General features: G+C 44.3%; 1 protein-coding gene across 1 annotated transcript in view; it reads left to right on the top strand.

The window, feature by feature from the left end:
* Window positions 1-6453: 6453 nt before the first annotated feature.
* Window positions 6454-27817, top strand: part of ADK (adenosine kinase) — a gene marked incomplete at both ends in the record, with an annotated part of 266202 nt that continues 244838 nt past the window's right edge. Inside the window, 2 exons of the mRNA XM_079535314.1 lie at window positions 6454-6509; window positions 21233-21307. Of these exons, the coding sequence (XP_079391440.1) occupies window positions 6454-6509; window positions 21233-21307 (131 nt within the window). The remainder of the gene's footprint in view (window positions 6510-21232; window positions 21308-27817) is intronic.

The raw sequence follows: 27817 nt of genomic DNA, 5'->3' as shown, positions 1-27817 counted from the left end.
AAATTAAGTGATTTAAGTTTCTCCACATCTGCAGAAGAGCCAAATGCTATTGAACTTCAGCTTACCTGCTCAGCCTTTCCAACAGGCAGCTGCAATGCTTCAGCTGACCTGCAGAACAGCCGTACTCTGACAAAAGCAAGTCTGAGTTTAAAAGTGGGCTTAGAAAACAAACACCTTTTAAGCCAAGCATAGTGTCCTCAAGCTGAAGTTAACCTGGCATTTACATCATGCATAAACTCATTCTGTAGCTGAAGAAGCTGCCAGTGGTTCCTCATTCCTGCTGCCTTCCAAATACTGATATCGGAACATTTGTGGCTCTGCCATGACAGCAGGTCTTTGTGCTCACTGGGACCTTGCCATGTCTCTGCCAATTCCCAACCAAAGCATGCTGTCCTTAGTGATAGGCATGAAAAGACCCATGGTCAATATGTGGACAAAAAAAGCCAACGAAGCCAACGTGGCACGTAAGGGGAAGTTATTTTGGAATTGTTAATGGCCAGTTTGCTTAAGAGTGAGAAAAAAAATAAAGCTACAAATTGACACTATTGCACGTGTAGCAGAAATGCTGAATCATGGCCTGAAGCAGCAACTGAGCACCTGGTGGAAGGCAGGGCCAACCCAGGGGAGTTCAGGTGCATGCAATGTTCCTGAGTGACTGGAAGGGGTGGAGCCAGGATTGACCCCTTACAGACCTCATGTAAGGGTTGGCAGTAGAGGTGAGGGGATTTCTCTGGAGGTCTTTGCATACCTGTGGTCTTTTGGAGGTAAGCAGCTTTTTTTCCTTTATTTCTGTGCCCACAGCTGTAGTGTTTGAGCAAGTCCTCACTTGCTGTAGCCTAGCACCTTGCTGCTCTGCTGTTATTACTGCACTTTCCATCACGTTACAGCATGCTTCTATGATACCCATCCCTGAACCAAATCAATCTCTGAGTAGTTTAAAAAAAAAATCAGACAATTTTAACACCGCAAGAACAGCATTCTTATTAAGGAACCTCAGTACAGTTGTTCAAATCCAGTTTAACTAAGTATGTTCTGATTTTAGCCAGTGCTGAATGCTAAAACCCTCTAAAATCTCCTGGATGGCCATAGAGCAGCACTGAGTATAATCAACCACTGAATGTCAGTATTGTTCCACACCAAGGCGGCCCAAACATATGATCAGCTGCAAGGCTTAGAATAGTTCTCTGCACATTTTAATGTGGACACCATAGCACTGATGTTAACAGCTCCAGGCCCTAACTCCTAGGCACTGCATACTAAGTTGTTAGAGCAGTTTCAGCACATGCAGGACCTGCTGCCCAGGGCCCACAGCAGAAGAGCTGTGCTGGGTGATGGCTGCTGCACCCGATGCTGACAGTATATCAGAACTGCACTACACAGCGGTTCTAAGCCCCAGCAGTGCTCCTGCTGTACAGCTTCATAGCAATTCTACTGAGCATAAGCTGCTGCATTTGTGACTCTGTTGTTTGAGCTAGCACAGCTGTGCAGCATGCCAATACTGGTTACTTACATACAGTCACGTTGCTCTATGCTGGTCCTGCATCCAGCCTCTGTTAGCAAGGCTGGGGCTTTTGCAATGCATTCCACCTACAGCACAACACCATGTCATGATACGCAGTTGAGAGGGGGCCTGCACAGCTTGAAGGGGTGGCAGTGCTGGACTTGCCCCTACTTACTCGTGCTCATGCGCCAACTGTGTTCCTAAGTATGCGTGGCCCTGAGGAGAATGGGAACAGCAAACTGAGCAGTCAAGTCCCACCTAACTGCATTCCCTATTTTCAACCATTTTTGCAGGATTTCCCATGACACACAATTATTTTGCTTCTAGCAGAAGTTCCCTTCATTCCCCTCACATGCTTCTTTCTTCCTTCACAGGTTTTAGCAGTAGAGCAGCACGTGAATAACAAAAATAATGCAAAGTGCTCTGGGAAAATGGCAGCTGTATCCTTACAGCTCGTGTCTCCTGCCTGTAGGTCCCAGCAGCCATGGCACGAGGCAGTCCCATCTGCAGTGAGCAGCTCTGTTCAGATGTTTCCCTCTGTCAGTGCTGAGCATAACAAAGCCCTTACAGCAGTGCAGGACCAGAGACATTTCATTTATCCCACGTGCTGTCAAACTGCTGGCACCAGCCGGGTAAAGACAGAGCTGATGCTGGATGTCATAGAAGTGGTGTTACTACAAAAATATCTTATGTGAGCTAATATTTAACAGGAATTACTTACAGTGCTCCCAGTACCAAAGATTTCCCAAACAATCTTTTTTTGTGTGGCAGATTTCATTTAAGATATGCACACAATGAGGTTTTCTCATTACTTTACTTTCTTCTATCTCACCAGAATTTTAGATTTGCAAAGAAGAAAAGGTGAAAAATGCTGACTGTAAGAAATTCCTCTGGTAACATTAAGATTCTGCAAGCCAACAGGTCAGGTAAGTAGCAGCTCAGCAGCAGAGCACACGAAGAGCTGGGACATTCCAAGGGTAAAGATCTTGAATAAAAAAAGCCACCAGTTTAAAAGACAGCAGCCAAAGCACACCACCACCACCTGAGAACCAGGAGAGTGTGTGCAAACGTCATTTTGAGAGGGCAGCACATAAATGCTCTATGCAAAATACTAAAGATGTCCTTCTAGGAACATTTCAACAGGACACGTCTCCCATCTTTCTGCTTTTAGGCTGACCTAAGAAGCAGTCTGAAGGATTTTGTGGATTATTTGCATCTTCAGCTCAAAGTGAGCCACTCAAGATCATTTTAATAGGCTCACTGCCTCAGTTACTGCTTGACTGCAGGGGATTGTACAGGTACTGCAGCAACAAGCAGCCCAGTGGTTTGCTCTTGTCAACTTCCCACCCTTTTTAGGAGCTCAGACATACAAAATTCCCTGTGGCTTTTCCACTTCCATTTCCAAGTCATTTCCACTTCCACAGGAACTGAAGTCCTCAAAGAACAGCTAAATATTTTAACTTGGGCATCTTCAAACATGCTATTTCCATCCCTGTATCTTTTGACTAAGTCTGGATTTTGCTATTTCACTTTTTTTTTCCATCTCTTGGCTGAGAAACATCTGGGCTCACAAGACAAAAGCAGAGCTCACTGGTGAGACCGGCCATGGGAGCAAAGTGACTGCACAAGTGTGTCCTTAGTTACAACTAAATACCCTAAAATGTGACTACTACAAAAATACTGCTGCCAGCTGCTTTTCCCTAACACTTAGCTGAGTTACAGTCAAAGCTCTGAAAGCCAGGAGTGAGGAATTTATCACTGACCTTTGCAATGCCCTTCAAAGCATTCTTCACAGGGCTCCATGTGGGATGTGAGCAATGTGCTCAGACCCACGCTCCTGCACCTGGCTGGGCTGCTCAGAAGGCCTCAGGGTCAGTGGCAGTGGGCTGGCTGAGCATCTACCATGGGTTGTAGAAACAGACTTCTTGTGATAAGCCATTAAAAGCATGGAAAGTAATCAAATGCTCAGAGAAATGTGGAGAAACAAATAAGCTCAGATAGGTGGCTCCACTTCTATTTTGAAGTTCACATTTTTGTCATGACCACCCTGCGGGTAGTTCTGTTAGCTTTTTCCAATACGTTCAGGATGTGCCTTAAGTGGACAACCTTCACAGACTCACTGGCTCTTAAAATGGCAAACTAATGGAGAGAAGTTCTATCAAACACTTCAGTGACATTTCCAAGACAGTCAGGGTGATGGATTTGAACACACAGCTTGCTGGGCTAATCCTGATACAATGTTAGCAGTTGTGAGTCTCAGAAATCACCAAAATATGTCATTTGGGGGTTTTCTGGAAGGCTCCTATCATCATTAATGTATGTTACTGCTGCTGCAGAAGTTTTCGTTAATCTTCCTTGTTTACAAGATGCCCACAGCTTAAAGCATCCCTACATTAGGGTAAAAATGTATTCACAGCCCTTCTTAGGAAGTGCCCAGTCTATCTGTAACAGGCAAAGCTCCCAGAACCAAACCAACTGTAACTAACAGCATCAAGTGCTGATGTCTGCGTAACAACCACTCAGATAAATACTCTATGAGCCAAATCATCCCCATTAAAGACTAAATGCTTCACTTCCCAATTTTTCAGTGTACACATATTTATCTTCACTTTCATTTAAAACATTGTTAGTAACTTTCCAGAACAGTTTGTGAAAGGAAGTGGTCCTCTGAGAATACTCTGAAGCTATCCTAAATCAGGGTTTGGTATCCATTACAGCCTTTCAACTTCCTCTGTGGTTATACAGATAAAATCACAGCCTACAAAATAATCTGTACAACATTTCATCTGCAGACTGAGCAGCTCTCCCATAAAATATTTGCATGGTGCCTCTGTTTAATTTAGAATAAGTCATGTAAGTGCTGGCAAGATTGCTCCATCTCTTGCCAACAAAACAATTTTAGATGCTGAATAATCAAACAGTGTTCGATATTGCTTAACTGCAGTTCCCTCTGGGATATGCAAGAATGGAGAGTTTCACTGTAAAAGCCAAAATCCAATAGAATTGCTCAGAAAAAAATAATAAATAGAAATGAATTATTAGAACTACATTTTTCACATGGAAGTGGAGCATTTCCAATACAATTTACAAGCAAATCAGTGGATTCGTGACAACTAATGGGCCATTTAAGAATTCAACTCTCTGAAAGCAGCACTGAATAAAGAGATAGAAAGGACCAAACTGACCAAAAGGAGTTCAGCTCAGATCGACAGATCTTAGGATATTTTCTGCCTTTCTCCCCAGCTCCCTGTAGCTCTGGCAGGAGTGATGGTGCTACAGCTTCCTAGCACTCTTCTCCTAGGCTCGATTTTAAGAGACAACCGATGTTCACTGAAGGACATGCACAGCACTGCGCACTGCTGGGACACAGAGCCTGCAAGTACTGCTGGAACCTGCTGCAAACAAATGATGGCTCTCGCTAACGTGTGCGCCCTGCCAACCAGTCCAGAGCATAAAGTGCAGAAAGAAGGACATCACCACCTTCTTCGATGAGAAAAAAACAGAGCCACACTCTTTAATTCTGGAAGAACTAAATCAGCTGAAAAGTAAATACGGAACTCTACACTGCAGAAAGATTTAACCTGGTTTCCTCTCACTTACCATGTATAACGTACAGCTGCTACTTGTCACTACTGTTCAGATCTTTCTGCCTCAAGAACTCCATTTCTCTTTCAGAAATTCCCATGACAAGATTTCTGTTTAAGATCACTCAATGCAGAATTGCTTCAAGGAGAGCTTTGTTTGAAAGAGTAACTGAGAATGAATTGGTATGTAATTGCTTTGCACAATAGGAAACATCATTTCTGGAGAAGGACAGCAAATCAACACTGCAGGGTGTGGAGGGGTCTTAATGTTTGATTTGCTGTCTGTGGAGAATTTTCAGTTATGCGACAAGGACAGGAAAGGCCCTTCTTGTCCCATTTTCTCCCAGAGCTTTTTGTTTGTTTGCTTTGAGTTAGATGGCCCTCGCAGCATGAGGGCTCAAACCTTATGCATTTACAGGGATACACCACTCAGGCACAGTTTTTGTGCATTTGCTTATTTCTCTTTTACTTTAACATAAGAAGCCACGTACAATTCGAACCTGCACGCATCGCTCAGCACGACGACAGGACGCTAAGCGCATGGCTGCTTCAAAGTACGTTAGCGCTGAAACAAAACCAAAGAAGCCGCAGCCCGCACCCGGCTGTCAGACACGCGCACAGAGAGATCTGCGGAGCTCTTGCTGATGCAGGCGCTTCCCGAAAGAAGGAAAAGTGGATCGAGTTCCCGCACACGCCGCGCTCCTCCCGCGCTACACACAGCCCCGCGGGCCGCTCCCTCCGCCCGTGCTGACGCCGCTCAGGCCCTCGCCCGCCCCGCGCCACCGCCCGGCTCCGTGCGGAGCGGGCACAGTGGCTCACCCGGCCGCAAGGAGCCGCCGGCCCGGCCCCGCTTCCCTCGAGCACGACCCACGCCGCCCGCCCGCGCCCTGCTGCCGACCCGGCCCGGCCACACGTACCTCCCCCGGCGCGGCGCGTCCCGCTCCCGGGGCAGCGGCCAAGATGGCGGCGAGGCCCGGCGGCGCGCGGGGCCGCCCCCCGGCGGAGGCGCGGGCGGCCGGGTCGCTGCCTGCTCCGAGCGGCGAATAACGGGCGCGGCGGCGGCCCGCCCCGGCCTCCACCGCCCCGTTCCCTCCGCGGCTCCGCGGCGACCGCCGGCCTCGGGCCGCCCACCGGCGGCTCCCGGCCTCGAGGGCAGGCGGCGGACGGGAGCCGCTCGCGGGCGCTCGGAGGACGCGGCCAGGAGGGGCGGTGTCGCCCCGGGACGGGGCCGGGCGGGGACGGCGCGGCGCTGTCCCGTCAGGCGCCCTCGGGGCCGTTCGCTCCCCGCCTCCCGGTGGCGGTGCCGCGCCAAGCGGGGCGGGCCTAGCCGAGCCGAGCCGAGCGCGCCGCACGCTGCCCAGCGCGAAGATGGCAGCGGGGGAGCCTCAAGCCAAGAAGCTGAAGCTGGAGCCGAAGCAGCTGAGGTAACGCGCTGTGTCGACGGACTGCGCCTCACGGAGGAGCGCGGAGCGGCGCTGGGCTGCCGCTGGGTTGGAGACACGTGCGGGGCGCCGGGCCTGGCCGGGCACGTGCAGCGGGCTGCGCGCCGTGCCGCGGCTCGTCGGGTCCCCTGGCGGCTCTCCGTCGAGCTCCGTTCCCGCGCGGGCGGCGGACGGCGGCGGATCCGCGCGCGGCTCCCACTGGCGGAGCCGGGCCGGGCCGGGTGGTGCGGCTGTGCCGGGCGCCGAGGTGCGGCGTGAGGAGCACGGGGCCGGGACTGCGGCGCGGCCGCGGCTGTCTCCGCTTGTGCTCCCTCGGACGGGGACTCCGGTTGTCCAGCGGTCCCCGCGCACAGACAGGTATTTGTCGGGACATCGAGGTCCTGTGGAAGTATTCCATTTGAGATAATGTGGGACGAGGTTTCGGTGCCGCTTGCTGACGGGCGGCAGCGCTCCGTGATTGCGCCGACCAAACTCCTTTGGCTGACGGCGTGCACGGAGGCGACCCGTTCGGTTTTAATGTCATAGCAGAAATATGAAAGGGTTCTCAGTGAAGGAGTGCGATCAGAGAGCTGCGGCGGGGCTTTGTCGGTGCCATTCCGGATGCGTTTTCCCGGGATTATCGGGACGCGAATAGAATTGTCTGATACCTGATCCCCTTCCAAGTGCTCAGGTTATGCAGATTAATGACGGGAGGCCCGAAATGCTAACATCACCCCGGCGGTAACTAGTGACCCGCTCAGATATAGCGTTAAGCAATGGGCTCGGGAGCTGAAGCGAGCGTAACCCTTGTCTGTGCAGACACCCGTACCGAGGGAGCTGACTCTACTCACATTGCCCGAGTCAGGGCACTTTTCTGGCGGTAGGGTGGCTTTTCAAGTCCAACAATAGTTAGCAAGCACAGCTGCAAGTAATGGAAAGGGAAAAAGGTAACTGTGCTCTGAAAGTAAATAAATGGCATACAGCAGTGTGAATTGTGAGTAAAGAGCACCAGCCATTTCCATGACCTTAAAGTGAGGAGGGACAAAGAATTGGAACTGAGTATGTTTCTGTTTATAAAGCTTATTGGGGGAAACCACTCTGTAACAGATCGATGCCTAAACATAAAAAGCAAAATAAACAAAATAAACCCACGTTATTGAGATAATGAATTAGAAGCGGGAAGGATGTTTGCGGTGGCATGGGAGGCCATGGTGGCATGCTCTTGCAACAACCGATAAAACCAAGAATAATAATTTTGTATGCTACACAATGGTTAAAATGTAAAAAATAGCATTGTTAAATCTTGCGTACTCTGATTGCGCTGAAGTTTATTTCAACAAAGGCTCCAGTCTTGTGCAGTAGGCAGAAAAATGCCATATACAGCTGATGATGGAACCAAGTCAGCGTGCTGTAGGCCCTGATTGGATGTGTGAGGTGGAGAAGGGCACTGGGCTGGCTCTGGCAGACCTCTGTGCTCCTTTGGATGTGGCTGCGGGATGTGCTGAAGCATGCTGCTGTGGGACCTTGTCCCAGGCTGAGTGGCAGAGATTCCTTGCCTTACTGTGTTTGTTATAAGGATGAGTTGTTAATGCACACGCTGGTATGTGAGCATCACTGAGAATTTTGGAGGATGACGGCTTTGTATTTGTTATGTGAAGAGTTAGAATTAGAAGAGAACTGATTGCTCTTGACATCTATGTTTTACTCTTCAATCTCTTTCAGAAGACCATGCATAATGAACTGTGCAGGGATGGTCTCGCACCCTACTCATTCTACCATACAATATGAACGTGTATCTTTCTACTGCAAAAACTGTTTTAATATCGAGAAATGGCATTAAAAAGTTAAATTTCACTCCGTAATATCGGCAGCACCTTGTCAGCAATAATAGACATGTTCCTCCCTTATGTTTTTAATTTGTTATTTTCCGTCCTCAAATGGTACCAGGGAGGTTTCATAGATGAATCTTTATAGTTCATTTTCATCCTTTCAGGCAAAGTAGAACAGAAGTGGCTCCCTCAGAGCGTAGGCCAAGCTGACCTGGTTCAGTGGAAATTCTTGGAAGGCAATGGAGGGTTGTTGGCATTGCCACCCAACAAGCAAAACACAAAGCTCGAGGCCCAAAGTGGCATTCCCAGCACAGTAATGCATCGTGCTGACATGACATCGTGCTGGGTGGCAGGTTTTGTATTGTCTTCGTTGACGGTGCAAATCCCCACTAAAACCAACGGGATTTAGGCAAGGCCGTGAATGCCTGTTATGTGTTTCAGACTTCAGACCACATCTCTGCTGTGCAAAGTAAAATATCACTGTGTGTGTAAACTGTGCCATTTGAACAGAAAGTGCGCTTGCAAAGCTGCAAACAGTTTGTTGTTGAGCAGTGGTATCAACTTACTAGAAACATCACGAGGGATTAATATAAAGAAGTATTAAAAAGGATTATATTTGGTTTGGTTGTATCTTGGAGGCCTGTGGAAACTGCAGCCAATCTTCTGTTAATGTCACGCTCGTGAAAGAATGTGAACATTCTGTGTAGATTTGTTTGAGCTTTTGTGTGTATTTCTATGTAGAAATGTGCATGTCTGCAGAAGAAAAAATGAACCAGCTTGTGAAACCCTCCAAGGTAATGTGCCCTCTGTTACGTGATGGCCCCTTGGCAGTTCTGCAGCTGCTGTATTGATTGAATAGTTACCATGTAGCTGGCTGTTGGAACAAATCGATCTGCATGAAGACAGCGTAAGCACTGAATTTGACAATTCTGACTGCAAGTACAAAGTACAATATTCCTCTTCTTCTCTTACGACTAGACAGAATTGCTTTTCAGAGTAGATTATCAAACACTCTGTGCTGTTTTCAAAAGCAGTCATTTTGTCACTACCATTCTGCTGGATTTTAGACAGCTTGATACTGGTGACTGTAAAAAATGTTGCTAATTACATGCATTTTTAATTTCCATAATAAGCTAGGTTTTAATTTAACTTGCTCTTTCATTAGCTTTCTAAAAATGAAAGCAGCTTCTGACTATTTTAAATTAGCTGTGACAAAGCTTTCAGTTAAGATTTAGTAAACCATTTTTCTTTCTAATCAGCTCTACCTTTATTTTTTTTTCCACCATGTTTTCCATTGCTGTTCTTTTCAGTTTCTGTCTTTGTTGTTTGTACTTTCCTCACTTTGCAGTTGCCCACATCTGCAAACACAGGTAACTTTCCCTATGTCAGTACTCCCGATAGCCTCTCAGTACAAAGAGAGATATGACTTAACACCTTATTGCGTTTGCCCCCAAGATAATAAAATCATAAGACTTCTTTTTTTTTCCACGTGGATACTTAGTCACCTTTAGAAAGCAAAGATTTGTGAAAGATGCTAGCAACATACTTCTCTAATTTTGTCAACTGTCAAAGTTGTGCTGGTAGGAATACACCCAGAAGCGGAATGCCCCGCAGCGGCTGGTGTAACAGTTGAGGCACTTGTTTCCATTGTTTGGATCTATAACTCAAATTGCTAGTTAGATTAATGCCTGTCCTTGTTGATGTAATCATGCAAGATTTATCAAAACAGTGTCACAGGATACAGTTTCTACACTTTTGCATTCTTAATTCTTTCCGTTAAAGAAATTTCACACTTTATTGAGAAAGAGCGAAGCTTGAGGAAGGAGGAGGCTGTGGGAAGGCTATTTGTGCCAGGAACCACCAGCATGGCAGGCGTCTCCTCCCTTCACAGACAGTTACCTGCAGCCCCTCTGACAATACAGCTGTACTACCCTAATATCCTCCAAAAAAATACACCTCTGACTTGGGTACTGTTTTACAGAAGTTAGCAGGACCAGTCTTGTCCTTAAAAGTGCTTACATGCATGTTCACATGTAGGATGGGAGCCAAGGCAAATAAACGTATCTATTTCATAATGAGTTTTTGACTTTGTCTTTGTTTTTTTTTTTTAATTTGCAAGTTCTGTTTTTTTCAGCAAATAAAACAGCTTGTGTAGAATTACTCCTCTAATCAGATCTACTAATGTTACTTCTAAACAGACACGGAAGAGGTCTGGAAAGAAGACTTGAATGAATAGAGAAGTAATTGAATATAGTGTCAATTGTAATAGAGTAAAATGGACTTTCTGCAGAACAAGACCTTGGCTTCCTCTGTTGTTGCTGAGGTCTATTTGAAGTGGAAATGTTTCAAACACGGCTCTCGCTTGTAGTTCAAGGTTGTGATACTGAATTTGAGTAGTTACTCACACAGGCAAAGTACATGAGTATTTCACAAAGCCAGTTTTGGTAGCAGGGAATGTGTTGCTGTCTAAAGGTCATTAATTAGTATTTGCTGTTAATGTGTTGGGAAATCTTATCTTATTGAAGAAAGCAAATTGAACTTGAAGATATAATATGCACACTAGGTTTTCTCAAGGATTTTTGTTTTGTTTCTACATAACTCCATTCATAAATCATTTCAGTTTGCATCCTAGAGTTATTTATACAATAAATAAACTTTTTGTGTGAGGGGGAGATGTCTGAGTATTTCACAGAATTAAGTGAAGGAAAGGAGATATTTTTTCCTCCATTGTGAACTGTAATTATTTCTGTGATGGTTGTTTGACTGCACTCAAAGCTATGCCACACCTGAAGGATGTGGTAACATAAAGCAGCTTGCTGGCTTTATGCTACTTCTGGATTTCATTTCCAGTGAAAGATATTGTAATTTTTTGTTGTTGTACTTTCACAGGTACAAAGCAGTTTAACTAAAGGATTAGGCTGTTTGACTTGAATGGAGAAGGAAAAAGCGTGTAGCTATCTGCAGTGTGATGAAGACAGCAATATCCTTAGGTTTATAGATTCCTTTTGCTTTTCATCTGTACAGTCTGTGAAGCTGCTCTAAAAGAAGTGGGATTGTGCTATAGAATTGTGAAATGAAAAAATATTTTAATATTTTGCTAGTTGATCCATATAAGATAAAATGTGTTGCATTTTGTTGTAAAATACTAATTTCTCTCTGTAGAAATACTTTCAAAACATTTTTTTTTTCTTTTAGAAAATGCATGTAAGATCTTTGAAGTTCTATTACTGAAGGATAGTTTGTGGACCTTGTGCAAAGTCTGACTTTTTTTAAGGTCTGCTGAGGCTATTATGTAAAAGCTCATTATTCTGTCCCTCAAGCATGGACAGATTTGTTCTAGAATTGTGTAAAATGTGAGGATTGATGGAGAACTTTCTGGTTATGCGTTCCAATCTGGACAGTTTTGTTCCTAATACTGTGAAATGGAATGTAACGCAGTCCAAAGCTAAGGTATAGTTTGAATGCACAAGTTACAAACGTATGCAGTGCAGAGTTTCCCAGACCACTTCAGTATGGTGCTGCTTTACAAGTTCTCACGTGCTTGCCTACTGTTATATCAGGTAGGGGTACAGGTCACTTTTATTTCATACTGTGATGAATCAGTAAGCATTTTAGTGGAATCATCTGTGGTATCATAGTTCATAACATGTACAGGAATTGATATGTCCATAAAGATCTACTCCTTACTGCATAGTCGTGGAAGCAGTTAGGAGAGATTACAGTTAGACCCTATCAGTTGTTATGTATGTAGATTGCTCTGAAAGTAATGCCTCTGATTTTTTTTCCATGGAAACTACAACTGATACGAAGAGCACAACAACACTATTTAATAGAACAGTCTCAGCTACAAACCCCTGTTTTTCAGCGTAGTCGCCACCATTAACTATGTGTTTTTACCAATGCATACTGAGCTTGTAAAATTCTGTACCAGTGAAGGTTACCCTCTGTTGCCACTGCTGAAACACCACACACCACCTCACTGTGCTCACATCCACTGTTTGCTCAGTGGATGTGACTACATAAACGTTGAGGAAGTGTCAGTGAATGTCAGTGGGTACGATATTTTCCACATGGAGGAATTCAGTGACACACTTTTGCTTCATGTGTGTTTCCATGTCAGATGCTGTTGCATGTGTCAGACTGCACCTCTGCTACCATCTGTCACACAGCAGTGAAATGTAATGGAATATTGGCAGGAAGACTCAGCCTCTACTGCCATCCTGCCATTGTGGGCAAACATAATAAATAAGAGGCATTACTTTTGGAGCAGCCCTCATATTTTTAGTTGTGCAAGCTGTGAATTCCATGTTTCTTGCTGGGATTTCTGAAGCCAAAACACACGTAAAAACAAGGGTCATCTGTTCCATGCAAGCTGAGCAAGGCTGGGAGGTGATGGATGGGCTTAGCAAGCTCAGACTGGCTTGCTTGACTCATGCATGGTATGACTACAAGTTGAAGTTGTGGCATAACCATCATAAAGTTAATCTGTGAATGACTATAACTGATAAGTGACCATTTTACTAGGGATTCCTTGAGTGCTTTCACTCCAGCTATGCGTCAGGATCTCTAGAAGTTTTGTGGCAGTTGAACAAAAAAAGTGGTTAGTGGTAGGCCATGCCTCAAAGGCATCAGCAACAGTAGAATCTGCGGGTTTAAGCAGGATGATCATACACTTGGGAATACCTGTAAGTTTACAATGTGCCATTAACAAATACTGTTGTGATGTCCCATATTCATAAAAGGCTGTTTAGTTTGCTGGACAAATACACTTTTTTTGCTGAATTGGTAAGAGGCTAGAAGCATCTGCTGGTACCTCATTCAGATTCTAGCTTAACATTCATAAAATACAGTTGTTACATACTGCAAATTAATATAATTGTAGAATCACAGAATATCTTAAGTTCTAAGAGTTGCACGAAGATCACTGAGTCCAACCTCTGACTCCATGCAGGACCACCTGAAATCCAAACCCTATGTCTGAGAGCGTTGTCTAAATGCTTTTGGGCTATGCTTGCTGCCCTGTGCAGCCTGTTCCATGCCCACCACCCTCTGGTGCAGACCTTTTCTGTAACCCCCAGCTCTCCTCCCCTGACGCAGCTCCATGCCGTTCCCTCGGCCCTGTCGCTGTCACACGCAGCAGAGCTCAGCGCTGCCCTCCGCTCCCTGTGAGGAGCTGCAGCCGCCATGAGGGCTCCCCTCAGCTCCTCTGCTCTGGGCTGAGCAAACACAGGGACCTCAGCCACTCCTCACATGATTTGCCCTCCAAGCTCTTCACCATCTTTGTATCCCTCCTGTGGACCCCTGGTAGTTTTTTTGTCCTTCTTGTGTTGTGGCACGCAGAGTTGCACTCAGTGCTCGAGGTGAGGCCACACAGCACAGACAGCCAGCTAGCAGTGCATGATGCACCAGTTGCAAATATTACATCTGTTTTCCTTTATAAATTCTTTATGTGCTTGTTAAAGCCAGATAGTTATTTCTGAGAGAATCTACTTCTTGATACTTTAAAATGAGTTTATTGCTTACTACCTGATTTATTATCTGTGATGGAACAAGAAAGACCAAGCTGTATTAGGGTTATATTCATCTGTGTGACAGGGTTTTTTGCCCTCATTTTTGGTTACAAGACTGTTAGGCACTGAAATTGTTAAACTAAGTCTGATCAGTTGTTGAACACAGGCTGGAGGATACAGCCATTGTGTGTTTACATTTTATTAGAGTTCGTGATTCTCCTTGAGGGATATGGGGGCCTGTTGTGCTGCATTGTTGCAAAATCGGGGTGAGATGTGTTTCCCACTGCCATTAATTTTAATTTTAAGACTAACTTTAATAACCAGAATAACTTTTATAGCCAGAATGTTGTGAGTGGTTATTAAGTTTTGAGTTCTGCTTGGAGATGCCAGAAAATCTGTCCGATAAAGCATAAATATTCCTGCTATCTTTAAGTGATGCCATGAGCATCACAAGCACCCCAGATTTTGGAGACGTCTCGTTTGACATACCTGAGAATCAGCAAGTATGTGAGAATTCTGGCTTTAATTTTTCTGAGTATAGTATTGCCATTTTGTAGATGAAGGGGAACTAAGGCTAAGAAACACATTATTGGGAAGTTGTAAAGTTTACGTGCTTAGTTATAAATGATACAGCTGTATACTTAACAGAATAACACGGGATTAACTTCTGGCAAAAACAGCCTTTTCTGACATCAATTTAATGAATCAGTGTTTCTGGTGCTGATAAGTAAACAAAATAAGTGCCAAATCAGCATGGGGTGGCTAGCGGTAACTGGCAGCCAAAGGAAGAAAAAGCGGGCAGGAAGATGGGGAGACAAAAAATGGTGAGCCTTTGCTGATGATTTTGCCTTGTGGTAAGGCAGCTCTGGGTGCTGTGCGGATGGGGATGGTGCAGGTTAGCTGGCGAAGGGCTCACATAGTGGCAGCTAATCCACGCATCTCAGTGACTCCACTCAGCCTCTGGCTGGTTGGAGAAATGACTAATGCCAGTAGCCGTGTATCACAGGTGGCTGCCAGCTGCTGGGGTATCCTGTGAGTAAAATCACCTCATCTCTGGCACTGCAGTGGGTTCTTGTTCCGTGTGTAAAAATTGCACGCAGGGGCTCTGGGCCGTTGCTGGGTTAGACAGCTTGTCTCAGAGCAGCACAGGGGTGGTGGGCAGGCACCCAGCAAGGCGGTGTGGTGGGAGCTGGGGAGTATGTCTGTGGGATGGCTGTGGGCATAGGGGCCTGTCCCGGCCGGGGGGTGGCTGGGGTTCCACAGGGAGTACCCCGATTCTCACTGTCCCGCGACATTAGTGCTCTGGGCTCAGCTGGCCATCTTTACTGTGGGCTGTGTAATGGGAACTCCACACCTATTTGCTACCTCGATCACATTTTTAAAATTGTCACGGGCGATCACGCTTCCTCGCGTGGGGAAGGGACGTGACAGCCGAGGAGGGGTGTGTTAGGCGCTGCTCTCTGCCCGCATCAAAGATGGCGGCCGGGGCGCGGGGCGGGCAGCGCCGTCCGGTACCGCGCTTCCGAACCGGGGCGTGAGGCCGGCCGCCCGCACCCCCTTTTGCCGCTCGCTCCCCTCGCCACGGTGGGCCCGCCCCTGGCGGCCGTCCGGCCAATGGCGGGGCGCTCAGGCGGGCGGGGCGGGGCGGGGCGGGCGGGCCGCGGTGGGCGACTCAGTCACGGCCGAGCGAGGCGGTGAGCGCGTTGCAGCTGCCGGCGGACGCCGGACCGAGAGACGACGGCACCGGAGCAGAGCGGGGCTCCGTGGCGGCCGGGCGGGAGCCATGCCGACCCTCAGGTAACGCCGCGCCCGCCGCGGCTCCTCCGCTCGGCCCCGAGCATCGGGGGAACGGGTGGCGCGCGTCGATGCGCTCCTGTTCTCGAGCGGGGCGGGGGCGGCGTTCCTCTCCCTCCGCCCGTGCTTGGTTCTGTCTTGTCTTCACGCGCATGGTGTGTAGGTGCGGAGGTCGGCGCCGAACGCGCTCTCCGCCGCCCGTTCGTGTTGCGGCGGAGCGCCAGCGGGTCGGCGCGGACGGTGCCGCGTGCTCCCCGGCCGCCAGCCCCGCGCGGGCAGCAGCGGTCCTCGGCGCTTTACCCCTGGTTGTCGGGGGCGGCGGGCGGAGAGCGCCGCGCCCGGGCGTCACCCGCCGCCTTCGGGTCGGTCTGCGGGGCTGGGTGGGCTGCGCCGCGCCGCTGGGGCGCGGCCAGGGGGCGACCCTGGGCAGCTGTCAGCCTTCGGCGCCCTTGTAGCGTGCCGCGCTCCGAGCCGGATCTGGGGCGAGATGCGAACGCTGAGGAGCGGGGTGACGGTGCGGCACCGGACTGTTGGCTATGTGTTGGCAGTACGGCTGTCTCGGTGCGTCCGGGTGGTAACTGAAGAGTGACAGATCTGTTCAGTGGAGTCAATTACTGTGGCCGATTTTACTTCCCCAAATGCTTCGTTTTAAAACGAGTTCTTCTTCAGGAGAGAACAGGCAGGTTTCGTTATACCCTGGCTCGGTTCTGTCCTCAGGCACTTGAAGGAGCGCGTGGAGCTGCGGACCCTCCCGCCCCTCCCCACCCTCCCTGCTCCTGCCAGGCCTCCGGCTGCCCTGGCCAGCAGCACGGCTAGCTCTGCCTGGCTGGGGCTGGCACAACTACGTGGCGAGCTTGGTGGCAGTGGAGCCGTTGGTGTGTGTGATGGCTCTGGTGCCACAAGGCTGAGGCTCTGGTCTACGTCTGTATGATCCTGTTGGTGTATCCCTGTAGAAGGCTGTGGAAGTTCCATAATGGATGAAGCCTTCAGTGAAGATGCTCCGCTAGGTCAGCACGTAGACACGTAGCTCCCTTGCCAAATTCTGCATTAAGACCTAAATAATGGCAGCACGTAAGCGGTCCTGCAGGCTCCTTGCGTCTGTGTGCTGAGGTGGCTGTCTGGCTGTGATGCAATGGAGATGGTCTGGAGTCATGCTGTGGCAGTTCTGACGTGTTTTTAATGCCAGGTAGGCTATGGCTGACGGCAGTTGTCATTCACTCATAATTATGTTGCGTGGGAAAGGAGGATGAGAGAAAGCTTTTAGCCGTTTACATGCAGCTAATATGGTACTATTGCTGTTTTATTTTCGCTGTTAGTGACCTTTGATAAATTCAAATCCTAGATATGAGGTTTTACTGTGTTCTTTTGTGACTGAGGTAAATGCTTAGAACGTGTCCTGTTTGGCCTTGCCTCTAAGGGCAGGACCAAACGGTTATGGATACACTGACATTTCAGGTCTCGTGGCACAGCGTCTCACGGTCACAGCCGGCTGCCGTGCGTTGTGGTTATGCTGTGCAGTTGGGACACACAATTATCCCAGTTGTATTCTATTTATTAAAGCTTTCTAACTGTAAATTGAGTCTTTAGCATGAGAACTTTTGATTGAAGGTGTTACAGCTGCACAGCAGGATGAGGCTGCTATAGACCAATAGAGAAAGTGGATTTATCAACTTAGCTTTCATTACAATTTACTATTATTATGTAAGTAGTTTTGCAGCAATTAAGAAAAAATCTGAAATGCTTTTCAATATTTGTTGTTAAAAACATGACAATTCAGTACCTAGAAGCTCATTTTCTCCCCTTCTCTGTGTACCAGCAGCCTGTGCTTCCACTGACATTTTGACGCTGCAGTTCCAGTGGAGTGCACAGTGATACCAAATGATAACAGTATTGTTAGTACGCAGACACAGTGCTGCCAGCATTCAGCAGCCAACTTGAAACGGGACTTTATTTTAAAAAATGCCTGCAGCAGTGGAGCAATCACTAATATATGACCACAATTTCGGAAGCAGCTTTCCAGATCTTTCAGTTATGGTTACTGTTGTTGATCTTTTTGAGAATGATTGAAGGGTAGCTCAGTACTCCTGGGCTTTTTGTTTGCTTTGTTTATATATTCCACCAGTTTGATTGCACTCTATTTCAGCAGTGTGATGAGTAGTATGGGAAATCTTTGGTTGTTGGTGAGAAATTAATGGTCTTAGTAATCTTGCAAGAAAATGCCATAATTAGCAGGTGGATATTTGATATTTAATGGACTACGTTGAACTTACAATTAAAGCTAACTTTTGATGTAACCCAGCATTAAAATACAAACCCATAAAATATGTTGCTTGTTGCCAAGCATTTAGAATGCGAATACTCAGTGCATGTAAGCTTTCTGTGAAGTAAGTTGACGTTGTTCCTGCAGTTTTGTCTAATATGGAGTATTTCTGTGTCTGAACAAGTTACAGACTCGTATCAGCTGCTTATACATGTGTACTGCACATGCACACACTTGTATACTCATATAGTCAGATGTATGCCTTTAATTTTTGCACAGGGAGAAGTTATCACTTGTTCCTTGAAGAGCTAGATGTTCTCTTGCAATAAGTTGGTTGAGTTAAACAAAAGCTTCCTGAATGACTAGATAGCAGTACTTGGGTGCAAGAGGAGGGAGGGCGGCGGGCAGGCTGTGTTGTGCGTGAGTGTTTGCTCCATGTCTGGTGCAGAGGTATGGCTCTCAGATAACCAACATATTGTGAAATCTCACATCTCAGGAAACTATTGATGCTTCTTCTCTGTCTTTTACATCTGGATGGTTGAAAATAATCTGTGGATGTTCAGTCAGTCCAGGTTGGACTCCTGTGTGACTGAGTAGCAGACAGGAGGGCAGCAAGGTTCATGTTTCATGCTGAAAGTATTAAGCTTGGAGAGAACGTAATGTTTAGTTATCTGCGTCTTGCACCTGTGACTTGTAAATTTAGTGTTCTCCTAAATGTTAGGTTTATTTTTGTGCTTTTACAATATATGGCTTTATGGCATATATGTGATTAATACTTTTTCTTACGGGGCACATAGCAGCCAAGTAACAGCCATAGCTCATCTGTTGCCATGCAAAAGAACAGTGTAACAGTGAGGATAATTTGCAGCTCCTTCTGAAGGGAATGGGTGATTTGCAGTACCCTGAAATGTAGTCAGTGTCAGGTTAATCAGTGTGAACGTGCCAGAGATTCAGAGCAAAGTCTAACAGTACAGACACTGGACTTTTCCTGTTGTGGTTCACAAATCTGGTATTAGAAACTGCTGATCATTGTGGTGTCTGCTTAAATTGGCTGAATGTTTGGTTTACGACTTGGACAGAGATTGTTTATACTCTTCCTACTCTGTCCGAAAAGGTATTTTCACCAAGTGCGGTCAGTGTGACATGCTGCTTCTCAGCATACAGTCACTAGCACAGCTAATTACTGTGTTTGCTTTTAAAGCTCTACCCCAGCTGGCATACTGCTACACAGCCCCTTGAGTACTTAAGAGGAGATTATTGTAAGTCACAGTGGAAGTAGGAAAACTTGAGGATAGGATGGGAATTGTATGCGATGTAAAGAACAACCTGTATTAAATGGCACTGAAGGTGCTAGTTCCTGCTGTTGCTGGAATAATGACAGTTTCTATGTGGCTTATTGGCCTGGTAGAGCTACTGTGGATGCTCAGCCATCAGTACAGCATGTGCCACTCCAAGCATATGACAGGTATGTCCTGCAGCACACAGCTCAATCAAACAAATATTTGTTCGCTTCTATTGTGTTTCTTTGTTGAGGAGCCTAGGTTTTCAGGTAGTGCTTTCAACACGTCAGGTGTATTTTCGAGAATTTTTGGAGTACAGCTGCTGTTTTTTCTTGTGTGTGCCACACTCTTATGCAAGCTAATGCTTGCTTTGTGCAGAAGTTAGCCATTATATCATTTTTTTTTCCTCAAGTGTAGCTGTAAAATTATTGCTCTTGAGAATCTCAAAGAATATTAGGATTGGCTAAACATCAAGTACAGTAGTGTTACTGTATCATTGCTCATTCTTTGATACTACTGATGAAATACCTGGACTTAAAATGAAAGCAATGTATTGTGTAGAGGCTCCAGGTGCAATCCTCTATCCTTAAGTTACCTCAACTGTCACCTGTTTTTCCTCTTTTCTCCTAGCTAGATTAACTTTTGATTTGCTTTATGTATGATTTCCGTACTTAGAAGAAACAACGCTTCTCACGGTTACAAAAATATTTAGTGAGTGCTACAGGTTTTTACTAAACAGATGTTTCCTATTTCATTGACAAGCAGGTTGCATTTCTGGCTTGGTCTTCAAAATAGTCTTGCACATGAACTTGGCAATACAAGACCTGTCTTTAGAACTGTAACAGAAATCAAACTATGTAAAGTGGGGTTTGCTATGTCTCTATCAAGGATGTTAATGTTTGCCACTTTTCATTTCTATGCTTCAGAATTTAACATTAGATAGAGATTAATGTGACATCCCAAGAAGAAGAGGAAGTGTAACTGTTTACTTCTGGCAAGTATCTTCAAGTCTGACAAATATTTGTCAACTAAGGATCTTTTATAGTAGCTGTGAGAGGAAGTACATGGATGAGCTTTCAACCTCTGTTGGACACAGTCCATGAGATTGCTTCATGTCATCTCCTTTCTGCTTGTTCTGTGTTATTTTTTCTGATCCTACTGAGGAGAAGTTAATTAAAGCCATCACTGAGTAGGCAGATGCTGAGCCTGTAGAACATTTCTGTTGCCTCTGAATGAGCCAAAACAATTGAAAACTCATTGACACTGAGATTGAGCCGATATTCTGCAGCCTTGGGCAATCAGTTGGTGAAGGCTGCAGTGTTACAGGAGTAGTATGTGGGAGGTGTAGAGGCTGGGAATATGCCTTCTCTGCAAATACTTGATAGAGGCATAGTAAAGATGGAGGCACATTTGGTGGCATTCACATTAAAGCTACCTTGGGCAGCTAGAGCAAGTGCTTGCTGTGCCAGTTGGAGGCAGCAGGTGTTGGCTTAGCAAGGAATGTGATGGTTTTGAATGTAGATTTAGGCAGCCTTGGAAAACAGCTGCATTCACTCCTACTTGATACCAGGCCTGTATCTAATCCCTTGGTATTATTGCATTATCACCCAAGTATGTGCTATTCAGTAGAATTTGTATTTTAAGATGACTGACCATGCAGGATCCATAGGCTCTTAATTTCAGTTTATTAAAACACTCCTAAACTGTGGATCATTAGCAACTAAGTTTGTTCAGTGGACTTCTAATAACCTGGTCTGGTTCTCCCTGTGCCTAAAATCTGGTATTGCAACCTGAGTGCATTTCTTTAAAGCAATGGAACAGATTTTTATATACTTCATTTGCCGACTTGTGATCTGAATATACATCACAGTATTATTCTGATCAAATTTGACCCTCTGTCTGTCTGACAGGTAGGCTGTTGCTGGGCAGAATTTGCATTTCTTTGTTTCTTAATTTTATTCAAGAGAAAAGATTATTCTTTACTTTAAAAGTGTCTTGAATTTATTGTAACAGGAATGCTGGACTAACTTGAAAATAATTGGCTCTCTTACAGTGAAAATGTTCTGTTTGGAATGGGAAATCCTCTGCTTGATATATGTGCGGTTGTGGACAAGGACTTCCTTGACAAGTAAGTCTGGATTTCTTTTTTTTTTTTTTTTCTTTTCTTTTTTTTCTTAACGTCAGTTTTGTTTCCAGAATGATGTCTATAAACTAGCAGAGAACTAAATGCTGGTGTGATGCGAGGTCTACGCTGATCGCTGTGGGATTTTGACCTTACGCTGAAATTGTATTTGTTGTTGCAGCCATTTCTGTCATTTCAATTTATCAGTCAAGAACAGGACCACTTCTTATCAGGTAGTCTGTTATCTAGCTTATGCCTCTTTGCACTGCCATCTGTATAATCATATCGCTAAATTGCTGTTTGTGTGTTCCTGGTGGCATTGAGCATAGTCATTCTCTGATCACTTCATAGAGATGGGGTTTTTCCAGAGCTATAAACTGTAGCTGCTGTATTTAAATTCTTTATCATGGGCTCATTTTCTACTAGTTGCTGATACTTTGTATATTTGGTTTTCAAATGATCAATTAGTTGATTCAGCTTTCAGAGTGCTCACCATTCTTCCTTTCTTTTTTTTAGATTACTATTTTTTGCTCCGGTCTTTCTTTTAGTTAGTAATGGGAATACTGAATCAAGAATAAACTTCTCATCACTCAGTAAAGAACAGGGGCACGGTTCTTGTTTGTGAATGTGTATTGCCAGCCACAAATTTTTGGTACTAAGCTGTAGTAAAAAGAATAATTTGTTTCTTCATTCGAGTTTTATTTAAAAGTGTGTTTAAATGAGAGCCTGAGTGTTATAACCTGAAAGCACAAGGCAAGAATTTTGAAACAAGAGTTTCAAAAATACCTGGAACTTTAAACTCTCAAGACATGGACTTGATTTCTGAAAAAAATACTCTGATGCAACTGTTTGGCTTAATATTTCAACTGAAATAACTTGATTCTTGAAATAACTTGAAAACCATTCTCTGAACGTAACTCATACCCTACGTCTTGCAAACGAACTAATCATTAGAAATTGTGATCAGAGAGGTGATGGGATCTATGTTGCTGCAGTGAAAACCTGTAATGCTATGTTGTGCTTTTCACTGGGCCTGATGTGCTATGCAGAATTTAAATGAATTTAAAACAAGTCTTACGTGTGCAAGTTTGAGTCCTGTCAGACCAGTTTAACTGTCTCCTGGAAAGTCATATGCTTTGTGAGCACTTCTTTACTGCCAAAATGGCTCAGTGGAGTGTTGAATTATTTAAAGCAACTATTTCACGGAGGCCATGCAGATTGCGTGATACCTCTGCTAATAGCCTAAAATCTGGGAAGCTTGTCTACACTCTTACATACCTGATTTTCCTTTTTGCTTCCCATTTGTGAGTGTTGTCCATGGATGAGTGTGTCTGTGGACAAGACTATTCCACAGCACGTTTTGACTTCACATATAACTACTTCTTGCAGTACTTGCTGAAATGAGAATCAAATCCCATGCATCCTCAGTCTGTGAGGGGACATAAAATAACAAGCCTAGCTGTAGAACGAGCGTTAGCATCAAGTTATTCAGGTACTTCAGGGAGGTACAAGAACATAAATATTTTAGGACCGTGAAGCAGTTGACAGAAATTGTTGACCACAGCAGCCAGATCTCTGGTTCTGCGTGTCAAAGAAGGCATGCATCCATCTCTAGACATACAGGTTAGCTCTTTGTCTCTTTGCAATCATCGGTCACTTCTGGAGCATCTCTTGCCTCTTCAAGTAGAGGAGCTTTTTTAATAGAGCCATCAGTCCATCTGGACTCCAGCTCAAACATGCGTAGAGAGGCTGTTCCTGTTAGTTTATTTACTTCTCTTGTAAAAGCCCTCTTCTAAGATTAAATACATTTGTTTAGAATAAAGGACTCAATGTTGCAAATCTAAACCATGTCTATTTTCGATGAAACAGGAGTATTAAAATGAGTCCTTGCTAGCTAGATTAGTTTTGTAACTTCTATTTAGAATATGCAAATGGAAACAGCATAAAATTGTGTAGGAAGTCTCGAATGGTCTTTCTCACAATATTTAAATTGCATATAATCCATTATATTTATAAACTGGAAAATAAATATATCACAGCAGTCCTACCCCTGGCAGGTGAAAAACAGCTTGCTGCTGGGTAGCACTGCTTTGAAGAAATGAGCGGTGTTGAAGGGTTGGCTGGGTATTTTTGCCTTGTAGCATAACCCTATCACTTTTCTTTCTAGACAGGTTTTTGGTTTAATCTTGGCTTGTTCTGAAGTGTTTTCCTCTCTTGACAAGTCAGGAAAGCATTAACTGTTTCCCAAATGTTTTCTAAGAGAGGTGGTCTTAGTTTTTATCACGACAGAACTTCACCATACCAGTCAGTTTTTCAGACCACATCAGCAGTCTGGCATTACTTGAGCCGCTGAATTTTGACCACCATTTGGGTATTGAGGTTTTTTCCTCCTCTGGGGAAACATTCTGAATAATCTTAGCAATGTTGATGGCACTGCTGAATGCAGGTGATACCCAAAACCACTTCAAATTCTGTACACAGAGCTGGAGAACAGTCTTGAAGGAATTGTCCTTGCTTTGTTATTTTCTGAGTCTCAGCTTGGAAGAAATATCAGAAAAGTAGGGTTTTGTGTGTCCTTTTTAATTGGATTAACTCAGTAACATAAGTTTTTTCTTTTTCCTTCCTGTTTTTGTGAGATACAAATACTTGCTGAAAAAGCAGCTTTTTCTAATGGGTAGGAGTGAAAAGATTTTTTTTTTTTTTTTTTTTTTTTTTTTAAAAGAGGAGATGCTTTGTGGGTGAATCGCTCACTATAGCATTAATCTGTGAAAGTAACTTGGCTAACAGGTATTTATTAAAGCTTTCAGTATAATTTGTTTACTAGATTTTACCTGTGATATTGAATAGCAAGAATTCCTTTACCTACTGAATCTGTAAAAGGCATTGAAGTATAACTTAGTAGAATTTGATGTGTGTTAGATGGACTGAAGCAAACAAAGAAATTTTAATTGATGTATAATGGCACTTTAAGACTCTCTTCCACAGAAACTCAGTACCTCTGACTCTTGGGATATTCCTGTGCCCTCCTGCTGGGATATGGCATTGTGTCATTGCTCCCTCCAGAAGGAGCAACACAGTGTCTTGTGCATTTACCTAACCCTAGTTGAAATATTTCAGCTGCAGAGTTCTGGTCATTGCTTGTCATCTCGGGTACACATCCAGCAGCTGTAAAGCACGTGTTCACTGAAAGAACACATCTGTTGTTGTCGAACACCTCGGTCTATGACTGCATGAATTATGGAAGCAGAATTAATCGTTAATTATAAAATCATGTTCATGGAATTGTTATCTAGTCATGGGAATTCTATGTAATGGAAAGCCTTTGGTCTTCACTAATTAGCCAGTAAGAAGGTGAGGGAAATAACTGAAGTTGACAACAGCTGTATAAGCCTGTAAAGGTCTTTCAGCCTGTTCCGTTACAAAGGAATGGAGATTCAGGGGAGATTATGGCAGGTGCCATATTTGTAACATCAGGGTTAAGAACAGTCGTTTCTTTATTTCACTCTGGTTCCTGGATGCTTGACCAGATCCATGATCACATGGACTGGGATGTGTTTGCTAACCTTGATACCTGGATTCCAATTCCCATTTTGTCATCTCCATACCAATTACTTAGTCAGCATCGTAGTTCAGGATTACAGGCTGTAAGAATGCTGTTTGATTTGCTTATCAGTTGTCAAAGCAGCCAAGTCTTTTTCTGCTTCTGTGAGATATCTTTCCTTAAAACTAGGGTCTGGAGCAATCTTTATTCAGTCTGTGTGTAGTGGGAATGCTGAATCGCGGACTGAAGCAGTGATTGAGCACCTGGTGGAAGGCAGGGCCAACCCAGGGGAGCTCAGGTGCATGCAGTGTTCCTGAGTGACTGGAAGGAGTGGAACCAGGATCCACTTGATCCACTCTTTCCCAGACCTCATGTAGGGGTTGGCAGTGGAGGTGAGGGTATTTTTCTGGAGATCCCTGTGTAGCTGAGGACTTCTGAAGGCAAGCAGATTTTTTCCTGTGTTTCTTTGCCTACGGCTGTTGCATTTGAGCAAGTCCTCACTTGCTGCAGCCTAGGACCTTGCTGCTCTGCTGTCATTGCTGTGCTTTACATTGCGTTAAAACATTACTCCTTCATTGGTGCTCAGTAAAGATCTGTCGTTTTTCAGAGTTTTCTTGGACTGCATCATCTGCTGTTTTGTTCTCTTCCCTGCTTTCTCTGTGACACTGCTGTAAGTACAGAAGGAACGCTGCATAAACCAGGAAATGGGCTTAAGCTCATTTTTACTCTATTGAAAAACAGCTTTAAGGAGAGAGGAGAAATGAATGGGATCTTTGAAGTACTTACGTTTTGCTGTGTTGATAGCTAATGTATGAGAAAAGGAGGCCTTCATTGATGTGAGGGAAGAAATGCAATCATGTTGATCTGTGACTTCCCAAGTACAATGTGGATCTCCTGCAGTGGGCTGCCAGTTATCTGCAGCACTGGAAGTGATTGGGTCATCACAGGAGAAACCAAAATTCATGATCTCTCTCTGCCTTTCCACAGTGACCATGTACTGTTGCATGATCACAGATTAGTTAAGTGCAGTGTTTCACTAATCAAGCAATGTTAGTATCTGGTAACTTCAGCTTTTTTGTTTCTTACAACACGGGTGTGAGGAAGTAAGGATTTATTTGAGCACTTTCTCATCTGTGTGAGTTTTCGGTTTATAAATTAGGAAAAAGCTTTGACAGCTAGTTTGAGAAAAACATCTGCTTATACTTGCACTGAAATGAAGGGTGGTCTGTTTAGCTTTTCCCAAAAACACATGCTGGAGTGAGCTTAAAGAAGAACTGAGAAAGGCAAGGGTTGATTCTGTGCTGGGTCATAAGATCAGAAAATGCACAAGCTACAGACTTTAATGAAAAGAAACAAAACCAAAAGACACAATTGTAAGCCTTTTCACCTTCATTAATGTGTTTAGCTTGACTTGGAGTACCTCATTGACCCTTTAGAACATCTTAGCAGATTTTTGTATTGCTTTTAGTCAGAGATAATCTTATCTGTCTGTGTAATGCTAAATGTATGAAAAGTGCCTAGTATAAACTTGAAAAACATACTGTCCCTGAAAATTTATTTTAAGATTGTTTTCTATAACGTTTCTTTGTTTCAGAAATCTCAGTGAAATATCACTACTAAAAATGGCTGGATTGTGTTGACTCATTTGGTAGAGAAGCTGAGCAGCTGAGGATTTTATTATTACCTTGTGGTTTGAGTTACCTCTGTAGAACCCAATTTAGCTTATCTCAAGGTCTGAACCTAAATTGTTGTTGATAATGCTGAACTAAATTGCATCATCTGACTGCTGTTAAATTAAAAAAAAAAAAAAAAAAAAAAAAGTTCAGCGTTTGCTTACAAAAACTGAAGGTAGATGGTTGTCTTTAGAAAGCCCTCTTAGAACTAATGTGCCAATAAATTTGGTAGCTTGCCTGACAGCGTAATTAGAGCTTTCTACAAGCCTGATAATTTTTCCTAGTGCATTTTGTTAAATGTGTAGTTTTAATGAGTGGAAGATTTTAGCTAAGCTCCATTTAGGAAAAGCTACATGGAAGAGCTTTACCTGGGGACGGAATTCTGCATGAGGAATTGTGACATTTCCAGGGTACCAAGCTGAGCTTGGGCAATGCTTCTAGAAGAGGTTGTAATTACTTATGGGCCTTCAAGAGCTTGTAATTACTTACATTCTTTTAAATTGGATGTAGCACATTCATGAATATCAAATATTCCCCTTCTCATCTCCTCTATTTTTCACGTATCAAGGGTTTTCACTTTTAGGTATATTTGCTTATTTATAGTTCCATTGGTTTTTTTTTAGGTTTTTTTTTTTTCAGACAGTTGTGATTTAATTTTGTTTCAATAGAATGTATCTAGTTACTGGACTAATTGCTTTCTTGAGAATGACTTTGGGACACATGAGTGAGTGACACGTGTGCAGCTTATGTATATTTTCCCTTCCCTCCCAAATAAGAGCTTGTTGAACAAAAATTTGGGAGTTGCACGGGACAGTGAAGGATGAAATACTGCAATCCTAACTGGAGTCCCACTTGCCTCATTGCAATGTAACCTAGAAGAAGTGGCAAACAAAGGGCTGGAGGTAGAAGAGCTCTGTGAATTAAGTTGCTTTGTTTTTGGCTAAGCAATAATGTTAAGTGAAAAGACCCTTGCAGAAGACTTTGATGAAAAAGATGAGCTTCTTAGGGGGAATTGGCAGCATTCTAAAAGTAGATGGTACTTCTTTAGAATTTTTATTGGGGTGAAAAATGTAATTTGCTTATCACGCAATCATAAGATTGGGTTTTTATTTATTTTTTCATGAACTGAAAAATAGGAAAATGTAGTTAAAGATGAGCAATTGTCATAATCTGGGTGTTTTTATTATTATTATTTACTGTAGATGAAATTGTTTTATGATGCAAGTGTCAAAAAAGGGAGGAGTATGATTTAATGATAGCAGTTTTCAAGAGGTTGACACTCCATATTGTAAATAAAACCTT

The sequence above is a fragment of the Tetrao urogallus genome, assembly GCF_951394365.1.
Source record: "Tetrao urogallus genome assembly, chromosome: 5".
NCBI classification, from domain to species: domain Eukaryota; kingdom Metazoa; phylum Chordata; class Aves; order Galliformes; family Phasianidae; genus Tetrao; species Tetrao urogallus.
The sequence above is the reverse complement of the archived record's forward strand: the minus strand, read 5'-3'. Positions and strand labels throughout refer to the sequence as shown.